General features: G+C 39.6%; 1 protein-coding gene across 1 annotated transcript in view; it reads right to left on the reverse strand.

The window, feature by feature from the left end:
- Positions 1-5: 5 nt before the first annotated feature.
- Positions 6-10,778, reverse strand: part of LOC143360816 (uncharacterized) — a gene marked incomplete at its 5' end in the record, with an annotated part of 55,517 nt that continues 44,744 nt past the window's right edge. The window contains 23 exon segments of the mRNA XM_076799972.1: positions 6-816; positions 919-1,224; positions 1,308-1,505; positions 1,714-1,806; positions 1,886-1,963; positions 2,227-2,377; positions 2,456-2,610; positions 3,109-3,408; positions 3,849-4,225; positions 4,547-4,816; positions 5,145-5,286; positions 5,377-5,667; positions 5,760-5,914; positions 6,215-6,593; positions 6,820-7,089; positions 7,259-7,695; positions 7,962-8,094; positions 8,203-8,271; positions 8,691-8,979; positions 9,061-9,376; positions 9,880-10,243; positions 10,516-10,668; positions 10,748-10,768. Of these exon segments, the coding sequence (XP_076656087.1) occupies positions 614-816; positions 919-1,224; positions 1,308-1,505; positions 1,714-1,806; positions 1,886-1,963; positions 2,227-2,377; positions 2,456-2,610; positions 3,109-3,408; positions 3,849-4,225; positions 4,547-4,816; positions 5,145-5,286; positions 5,377-5,667; positions 5,760-5,914; positions 6,215-6,593; positions 6,820-7,089; positions 7,259-7,695; positions 7,962-8,094; positions 8,203-8,271; positions 8,691-8,979; positions 9,061-9,376; positions 9,880-10,243; positions 10,516-10,668; positions 10,748-10,768 (5,150 nt within the window).

A 10,778-nucleotide genomic window follows, 5' to 3' on the forward strand; every position in this document is an offset into this window, starting at 1 on the left:
CTTGGTTTCTCCTGGGGACAATCGTTTCGAAGTGTTCTTTCGATTCGCATTTGAGTTTCCAAAAGTACGATTTTAGTAAGTAAGAATAGTGATTGATTATCTGGAGAAGCAAAAGTACTATGTACTTCGATTTCTTCGTTTCGATTCCGTGTATGTTTGTGCACGAGGAAGTCTTGGTCCGTTGAGAGAAACAAAAAAGAAAAAAAAAAGAAGAAGAAGAAAAAAAGTATAATCTACGCTGACTAGATTCTACACCCATCCAGTATCGACTCTTAGATTAAATCTAGTCGCTACACGTTCGACTCTAAAGAGAAACGGTTCGATATCGTTTATCATTACGTTTTCGCGGTTATTATTCTATGACGGTGTTCACGTGAGAGATCAAAAATCAAAAGTGTTAGAAGCCGTAAAAAATTTGTAAAAGAAGAAAGGTAATGATCGTCGATTATCGGAAGAAACTTCTTGATAGATTTCTGATAACGAAGCCGAGTTTTGTTGCCTGTTTCTTTTTCGTTGTAATCGCTTATGCTTTAAATTTTCGTGGTCCTCGTTAAGAAGAAGAACAATCGGGATCATTTCCCACTGTCTTCGCCGTTAATCCATAGAAATGCTTTTATTCGAAGAGCTTTTTAGCGTAATGCCAAATGCGGAAGAAGTATTCATCTTTTCGGAGAAGCCTCGCCCTCGCGTAAGAATGAATGTCGGCGTCCATGTTGTGTTCTCGAAGCCAAGAACTTGTGTTCTCTGTGCTGAAGCTCATCGATGCGGTTTCACCCTTCTCAGTGGCTTCTGCGATTGGCTCGACCACTGCCAATTCTGAGAAAATCAAAAAGATAACGATTAACCATCTTTAGAAAAGTATTTCGTCGAGCAAATGGTTTGTTTAGGTAAGGAAAAAATTGTACTGAGATATCATACCGGAAACAGGTACAATGTTGAAAGGTTCGTCAGATTCCAAAGCTTCGCTGAGGCCGATCTCGTTCCTCGCGTAGATCCTGATCAGGTACATGTGATTCTCCTGGAGGTCCCTAATGTTCAGCTTCTGCACATCTGCGTTCACCCTGGCGACCTCCATCCACATTGTCTTCTTTGCGTCCCTGATAGCGATTTTGTAACCCTCCAATGGCGCACCGCCATCGGTTTCCGGTCTGCCCCACGAAATCACCACTGTGTTCGCTGCAATCTGCCTGATCTCCAATGGCGCCGTTGGTGGTGATGGCACAGCTATGAAAATGATTTAATTTCGATTTTTGGTTATCAAACATCCAAAAAATCCTTCAATTTCTCTGTTGAGTGAAAATACTTACTCGCATGTGTCTTCAAGGTAACCGGTTCCGAATTCGTTGGTAAGCTGAGCCCTTGGTTATTCTCTGCAAAGATTCTGAAGAGGAATTCGCTTTCCTTCAAATTCTCAACGCAATATTGAAGTGTCGTGGCGTCCAAAGTAACAATCTTCGTCCATCTCGCGCCTTTACCAATTAGCGGCCTCTTCTCGATAACGTATCCTATTTAGAGGATAGATATTAGCATCGTGTTTCGATTGTAACAATTCATATTCATACAGAAAAATCTTAAAATATATCAAACAAAAATGTATACTGGTTTGCTTCAAGCTTTAAAATGAGTCCAGGTTTTTGGTTTTATTCTTTGTTTGTAAGAAATTATCACAATTTAAATATCGACAATTACTGTTTAAATACTTTTTGCACCCACTGTATATACGCGTTTCATAATTTTTAGTTACATAAGTTACACTCTTGCTCGTAACATTTGTCACTTGTACATTCTTCGGGCTCGATGGTGGTGCTGAAAATTATCCAATTGTGTAACCAGAGTCAAAATACATGCTACCAAAAGAAAAACGTACGTCACAATTTCAACTTACTTCTGCTGATAACTATTTTCGATGGCGGGAATATGCCTAGCAAAGCGTACATGTTGCTCTCGGTGAGTGCTGTTATTTCTAAGCGATAGTTCAAGCATAAGCATTAAATAAGCGTCGCTCGCGATGTTGATTAGAAGCTTATGAGAAGGCTAAATTACAAACGGTTAAGCTGATAAAAGTGTTATTAGATGATTGCAAAAGTTCAATTTTATTAATGATCCCTGACACATATGAAATTAATTCTTTTTAATTTCACGAATGACACCACTTACCATATGCGATTAGCTTTAAAGATTCACTAACATTGTTTAATAATATGAATAATACGATATAATTCTTACTGAGTCGTTTGCCCGGTGCGATTGCTTCTTCAGCTACATAAGGAGGTCCAGTTCCGACACTGTTCTTCGCTGTTATCCTGAAGTTGTATGGTACATCTGTTTTCAAATCTGCTACGGCGAAGTGAGTCACTTCGTATTTGGTGGTGCCGATCTATAAACAATAGGTCGACGTAAGTACCTATATGCTTCGAATTTTTTCGTTCGAATAATTTCTATCTAATTTAATAACCTTCTGCCAGGTCTTCTTCGATTCCTCTTTCGTTTCAATGATGTATTCCGTGATTGGCGTTCCGCCATCGTTCTCAGGGGGCTGCCATTTTATCGTGAAGGATGTCTTCGTCATTCCTGATACTTCTAGCGGTCCTCTTGGTGTTCCTGGTGGTTCTGTGAATACGTTGATGAAGTTGTTAAATAAAGTTGTATTTGATAAGAATACAAATTTAAAGATTAAATTACACAAACGAAATGAAAGAGGCTCAAGAAATGGCGAGCGGAGTCATTTTTGCGCCGATTAGAGAATGGCGAGTGCGAAGGTGAGAGAAGATAAGGATTAAAAAAAGTACTACATCTAGGCAGTTAATGAAAATAAAGAAAATATCTAATAAAAGATCAGTGTGTAGATTAGAGAATGTCAGATGCGAGGATAAGAGAAGATAAGAAATAAAAACATTCTGCAACGAGATTAATGCAGCTCGAATGGAAACAAAGAAAATATCTAACAATGGATAGTGGATTTTATGCGTTTATGACAGAAATAGGTGGATGTAATTTTAAATATAGCATAAATTCAAAAATTTAGAAGAAAGGAAGAAACTCTTAAATCATAAAGATCCGCAGTCCACTAATGAAATAAACAAAAAAAAAATGTCATTTTTGTCGTACCGAAGGAAGTCCTCATCTTGACCGTGTCCGATTCCAATGGTTCCGATGCTCCAGCAATGTTCGTGGCTATGATCCTGAATTTGTACTCTGCGTTCTGCTGCAGTTTATGCACGCAGAAGCTTTCCACCTCCTTGTCGATGTCGACTACTTTCACCCAGGCCTTTCCAGGTTCACACTTCTCAATGGTGTATTTCTCAAGCTCAATACCACCATCGTCAGCCGGTGGTCGCCATTCAAGAGTAACTCGATCTTGTCTGACTTCTTTGAAGATAACCGGCCCTTGCGGTTTGCTTGGTTTGTCTGAACAGTTCGGGGAACAAACTTGAGAATTATGAGAAATACAAATTCAAAAATTAACATATATACGATCTACCGGCGATTGTTTCACAATTTCTGAAAGCCCAATGACAAGTCTTACGGCTAAGGGTTTTTTCAACAGATCTTCCCACAGCAACAGCAATTTCAAGCGTGGACCAGTAAGTCGGTCCCAGTAACGCAATCTAATAATTTCGTTTCGGATTACTGTGCAAAATAATATTTTTATGCACTATTTCTCTGGTACAGCAAAATTAATTAAAGTACTATTAACAAGTTTCCAGTAGACAGAGTGTTAAATTCTTCTTCAATTTGGTCCGTCAAAAATGGTCCGTCGATTAGAGGGTTAATAAAAAAAAATTCATGGAGCCCAAGAGACACCCACTGAACCAGTTGGAACATTATCAGATTTCTGACACACTTACCGATCACTCTTAGACGCAGATCAACCGAGGAACTGCCGGCCTGATTGCTCGCCTTCGCTGTGTAAGTAGCAGTGTCCTCCCTGACAAGAGAAGAGATCGAGATAGTAGAAGATTTTTCCTCGGACTGAATGGAGACTCGTTTGTCGACGATCTTCTTGCTGTTCTTCGACCATGTCACTTCCGGTTTCGGGAAACCGCTGGTTCGAATCTCGACCGTCCATTGGTTGTTCACAGGGAGATTTTGGCTTGCCAAGGTTTCATCGTAACTGATCTTCGGTGCTTCCTGTATCTTCAGCTCGCAAGTTGTTTCCGCCGTTCCGACACGACGATTCTCATACGTGATGCTGCTGTCTGCGAACGTTTCACCATTCCTCAACCTGAAAACAATTATTTTTTGATGCCACAACAGTTTCTTGCTGTTAACGCGTTGATCTGTAGAGTGGTCATCGGTGACCGCCACTATTAATTTGGTGAAAACTAGTGGCATCGAGTATCAATTTATTCGTTTTGAAATTAACTAAATTAATCATTATTAATAACTCTGTCCGTTTATACAAATGAAATAGGCAAGACTTGTAGGAAACACACAAAATGTTCGCGGCAGTCAGCCTGCTAGTTTAACTTTTACAGAGGACAGTGTAATAAGTTTTCTTTTGTTCACGTACACGTTCAATATAGTTTTTAAGAAAAGTATGTACCAAGTAATGTCCGGTGTCGGTGTTCCACCAATGATGCACGAAAGGGTAACAGTTTCTCCTAAGCCTGCGATGACACTCTTCAGAGGTTCCAGGACAGCTGGTGGTTCTTCTGCCGATGGTTTCGATATCTTTATGTAAGGAGATGTCGGCGATGTGTCACCTGGACCTTCTTCGTTTACGGCTATCACGCGGAAGGTGTACTCTTTATTGGTGGTTAATTTTCTGACTTTATGCGTCGTCTCTGTTATCGTTTCCGTAATCTTGGTCCACCTACAAGTTAAAATTGATTGCAATTGCGTGAGCTCCACTCTATCTGAACGGTTAGCATTAGAATATAAAATTGAAAAAAGGGTCTACAGAGAACTAGAAAGAAATGCTTTTAAGGGCCCAGGATAGTCACGTGACTTTTTAATTAATAATTTCCATTCACAGCCTTCGGATACAGACTTAAGATTATCGATATTATGAATTCCGACGCCAGAAATGTGCTTCAAGTTTTTCGGCTTTATTTCGCAGAGAATTTTTTGTCGGTAATGTAGTCACTCTACCTTATCTACGAAGACCGGGCCCTTACGAAATAAAAAGACGAAATACTCACGAAGTTTCAGTCTTCTCTTGGTGTTCAAGGATGTATTCGACAATAGGTGAGTTTCCATCGGAATCTGGTTTCTTCCAGTGAAGTGTGACGCTGTCTTGGGCGATTTCCAATGGTTCTGGTGCTCCCGGTGCACTCGGTACATCTAGAAACGTTAATACGGTTGCGTGATACAAGAGTCTTACTGCGCATTCAAGTATCAAGAAAATTCAATTTGTTTAAGTAGGATACTCACGCACTATGACGACGTTAATATCGATACTGGTCTCGCCAAGGTGATTCACCAGTTTCAAAGTGTAGTCACCGACGTCTTCCTCTTGGATTTTCTTGATGGTCAAGCTTGCGCATTCTTCGTCAAGTGACGGCACCACTCGTTTCGATTTTGTGACCACGGTGCCATTTACTGTCCATTCGTCGCTCGGTTTCGGAGTGCCGGTATAATTCACGACAATATCGACATCCTCGCCCTTTTTCACTTTGTATTTCTTCGGCGTGTCTGGATGAATCTTCGGTGGCGTTTCAACCACTGAAAATATGTCGAATTATGATTATTAAGCGTTCGTTAACAAAAGTTTCCTCGGCGCGAGAACAGAAGTGATATGCGCTTAATTCAAATACCTTCGACTCTTAATTTCGACGACGTCTTCACGTTCGTGACTATTGCTATGTATTCCGAGACGTCTTCCACCGTGCATTTCCTGACGATCAATTTTTTGACAGTGCCTTCGTCGATGATGGTGTATTTCGGTGACTCCTTGATGACTTCCGTTTTTCTGTGAAATGGTATAATTATTAGAGCCATAGTACGAAAGATATATTTATTACAGGTGCGATAGGTAATGTTGCCTCTAGTGCTGTTAAACATACTAATCGTTCTGATGTTAATCGTACTAATGTAAACTCCTTAGTTTATATAAGTGGTTCTAATAATTTGGCCATACACTGTACACGCGAGTACATTAGGAACATAAGAAATAATAGAATTATTCTTGATATTCGTCGTTATTATGAAAAACAGATTGCAGTAATGTTGTGTTACGTTTAGTCTGCGTTGTATAGTTTTACTTTCTTACCTGAGCCAAGTGACTGGTACATTCTGAGATAGTTCTATCGTGAAGACTGCGTCAGCGTTCAACGGTACCAAAGTCACATCCGGTAATTTCGTGATGAAGTCGACTCCAGGTTCCTCGACAGTCAGTCTCGCCGACGAAGACTGTTTACCAACTTCGCAAGAATACACAGCCGCGTCTTCCGGTTCTGTATCGTAAATCTTCAGCCTCTGTCTCTTGCCGTCGATGGATAATTGCACGTGTTCAGAGAACTGTAGTTCCTGGCCGTCCTTGAACCATCGTACCAGCGCGTCTCCTTTGGTTAATTCGATCTCGAAAGTTGCTCTTTCGCCTCTTGCTATGGTCACGTCTTGCATCTTTGTAATAATCTCTGGTGGTAATTCTGGAATTATAGGAGAAATACAATGTAACGTAAATGTAATGACTACTCAAAGTTACTCGTTTCCGAATTCTTCTAAAAATACGGTGGATCCAAAAATTGTCAAAACGTTATAAACATTAAGAGAATGAGAGATTGTATTTTCGAACGTTGTATTGACAAAATCTGTATTATTTGAGAGGATTATTCTATTCTATGAGTTATGTTTACGATAAAGGACAGTACTCACCGACAACAGTGACTTCCGCTGAGCATTCTTGGTCCAACAGGGTACAAGTATATTCTCCCTCATCGTGTACCGATGCACTCCTAATTAGCAACTTTCTTACATTGCCATCTTTGACAAACTCTAATTTTTCTTTGCTGGGTCCTAACGGTTCTCCGTCCTTGAACCATTTGACATCGGCGGTCTGCGATGTAATTTCAACTTCCAAAATGGCGATCTCACGTTCCTTCACTTCGAAGTCTTCCAACTTCTTCACGAATTCTGGTATAGTGGCTGTAAAAATGAGTTGAAATTTACATTATAGTTCGGTAATAACCTATACAATAAATTTTCACTAAATTTGAAAATGTCGAATGACACTGGACTGAGGAATGCAAAGTGTTGAATATATAAATCAAGATTGATAGGATGAGTTTATAGGAAATAATTAATAAATGTTTACCTTTAACAGTGACATTGCTGGACGTAGATTGATTCTTAACGGTGCACTCGTAAACACCCTCGTCCGTAGGACTGACCTTCTTAATCACCAATTTGTGTACATGTCCTTCTTGAATGATCTCGCGATGATCCATGCCACTGACTTCTTTGTTATTGTGCCACCATTTCGTGGAGACTGTGTGAGATGTCTCGCAGGTTAATTCTAGCGTCTTGTACTCATCGACGATGACTTCTTCCTCCAGCATCTTCGTGAATGTTACTGTGTCGACGTCTACCGCGACCTTTGCACCGTGCGAAGTTTTTCCAACGGGATTGCTAGCGATGCATTTGTAATCTCCGGCGTCTATCTCCGAATTAGCGTTTCGAATCTCGAGGATAATGTTCTCGCCGTCGTATGTCTCTGTGATGTTCGGAGATTTCTCCAGAGGCTGGTTATTCCTGAAGATAACACATTTGAAGATATTATTGCTTATTATTACTTTATGATTTTTCCGTTTGTATCACGAAATGTATCATGAAATTTTGTAAAATACGAGAAGAAGTTTAGCTTGACGAACATTACGAGCGTTCGTACTTTAAATTTATCATAAAAGACTTTTTTAATCGGTAAAATAATTTTTCATCTTGGACCTTGCTTCTCTTGGAAATTGAAAATTTGTATAAAGATTTACAGTATAGTAAACGTATTCTACATAACACTGTACCTCAACCACGTGACTTCCGGCACAGGATTTCCGGTGACCTTGGCCACAAGTTTGAAGGTACCCTTTTCTGGAACGGTAAGTTCTTGGAACCGTTCCGTGAAGAGTGGAGGTTCTGGAGCACCGCTTGGTATTTCTAAAAAAAAATAATTCCACATTTTACTTACAACTCATCCGTTTCGGTCATCGATATGTTCAAAATGGAATATAAATTGCAGCAAGCAAAAGCAAAAGCATATCCTACCCTTGATGACAGTGTAGTGTTCGTACAAGTGCTGTTGCATGTTAATGATCAGAGAAGGCTTCGTGTATACTGGAAAAAAATATTAGCGAAGCATATTGCGGCATTAATATAAGCGGTAATGTAAAATTAATTAATACACTACAAAAATGTGGAGATTTAATATTACCGTGTAATATCATACACAAATTTTTAGTTAGCAATTACCCGATAAAAGTCCCAGAACTATCCCCACGGCCCCGCGAGAGACCATGAACCATTTATAGTAAATAAGCAAAGTATTAAAAGCTTTTGTTAAACATTAATATAGCTCCATCTAAAGACTGATATCCCTAAATGTAAAAATTTGTATAAATGTCCACAGTTTAATTATAGGTCCAGAGTCTCTCGTTTTGCGACAGCGAATAATTAATAGATATTGTGAATGCGCGATTAGCGTTTGTAGCAAATAGTTGAAACTGTTTGTAAACCGAATTTCATAAAATTCTTACTTTCAACTGTTAATGTTGCTTTCGTCTCTACCGTGCCTAGATCATTGGTAGCCACCACCGAATAATCTCCAGTGTCCGACACTTGGGGTTGAATCAGTGTCAGTGTGTTCACATGGCCATCTTGTTTCGGTGTTAGGCCCTTCAGTGGTTTGCCATTCTTGTACCAACTGACCGTGGGCGCCGGATTTCCGACTATTTGAGTCGACAATACTACAGTCTCGCCTTCTCTGACTACAAATGATTGCAGGGGTTCAAGAATCTCCGGTGGTTCTGGCTTGCCGGTCTTCACCTACGGAAATTATTATATTAGCAATATAAATTATATATATATATTAATAATAAAGGAGAATAATGTTGAAGATCTACAAACCTTCATAGGAATCTCAATGGTAGCTTCACCTTCCCTGTTCTTAGCAACGATAGTGTACTTTCCTTCTTGCTTCTTTTGCACCTTGACGATCTTAATTACACTGCAGTACATGTGCATGTCGCTTTCTGTCGCGACTATGATGTTATGCTTAGTCGTGATTTGCTTGTCCTTATAGTACCACGTTATTTCGGGTTCAGGTACGGCGACCAGGCGGCATTCCAGGATCACATCATCGCCTTCGTTCACATACTTCGCCTTTGGTTTTCGGGAGAACGTGGGTGGTATTCCCTCCAAGATGTCGGCCAGGGATGATTCTCTGTGGACACGCATTTATACAAATTTTATTTATTTATGTTGACGCACAGTTTCAAACAGCCCCAAAAGTATTCGACTACCGTAGGCACTAAATGAATTTCGCGCTGAACTGTGCGGATTTGCAAATGAAACGTAAATTAAAGTCTATTCCTGGTGAGTGGACTGTGGATATTTATGCATTTACGATAATTTTCAAAAAAAATATTAAAATATGAAGTTCGACAGAATTGTTTCATTTACAAAGACTTCCATTGAAAATGGGGTGCTATTTGATTCCACTTTTTGAAAATTTACAAAACTTGAAAAGTGAACATCCGCAGTCTATTGATGAGCATTCCTTCATTGATTTTAGTTTAGTTTACTTCGTAAATTTTTATTTCAATAGAATATTAGGAATATTCTAAGACGGAAGAAAAGTTTAGTTTCAGAATTAAAATAGCGCTGAGGGCAAAGGGTTAATAATGGAAATATTATATTATATTTTTGAATGATAAAGAAACGTACCTCGATAGACTCTTTCTGGATGGTCCAGTCAGATCCGATCCATGATCTGAAAGAGGTGCTTCCACGGTCAACTCTGTGGTACTAGACGCAAATCCAGCAGCGTTTTTGGCAACGCAGGTGAAGGTACCGGCATCTTCAGGGAACACTTCTCGGATGATCAGAGTGGCCACATTGTCATCGTCGTAATACATTTGGAAATCGGGAGACGGTTTGATGATTGCAGTCTGTCGGAACCAAGTGATCTGCGGTCTCGGTACACCTTCCACTTGACACTCGAATTGAACGGTATAGCCGTCCGGTGTGTGAATTGGTTGCAGTTTCTCAATGAACCTTGGCGCTGACGCCTTTTCGCCAGGCGCAGGCTCTGTTAATAAAAAAAAATATTTATTCGTGACGAGCACGCGACAAGTTATTCAACAACCAATCAATGTAAGTTTCTGAGAATGAAAACTAATAAAAATAAGTATTCCGAGCATACCGAGTACTCTGAGCATGCTGTACTTATAATGCAAAGCAACATTGATTTCTATTTACGAATTCGGTAAAAATTACTGTTAGATAGATCAATTGATTTGTTGCACTTTTTTAGTCCTTCTTGAAAGTCTAAGGGCTATGTATAGATAAACATTAACTTACTTTCAAATACTGGTAATTTGTCGATCTTCTCGTGTAATTTGCGTTGTAAATAGAGAGTATAATGCGCTTCGTTGAGAAGATACTGCGCTGGGACCCATCCTTTCTCTTCTGTGAGATGTTTCTTCACGAACCACCAGTCCTGGTTGGTATGATCTGTGGAAACAGAAGACAAGCAATTATTTTCGCAGATCATTGCGTAATTTATCGAAAGACGAAAAAGTCATAAACGTACCAATAACGTAAACCCTTTCACCTTCCACCAA

Source organism: Halictus rubicundus, chromosome 14, assembly GCF_050948215.1.
Source record: "Halictus rubicundus isolate RS-2024b chromosome 14, iyHalRubi1_principal, whole genome shotgun sequence".
Classification (NCBI taxonomy): Eukaryota; Metazoa; Arthropoda; class Insecta; order Hymenoptera; family Halictidae; genus Halictus; species Halictus rubicundus.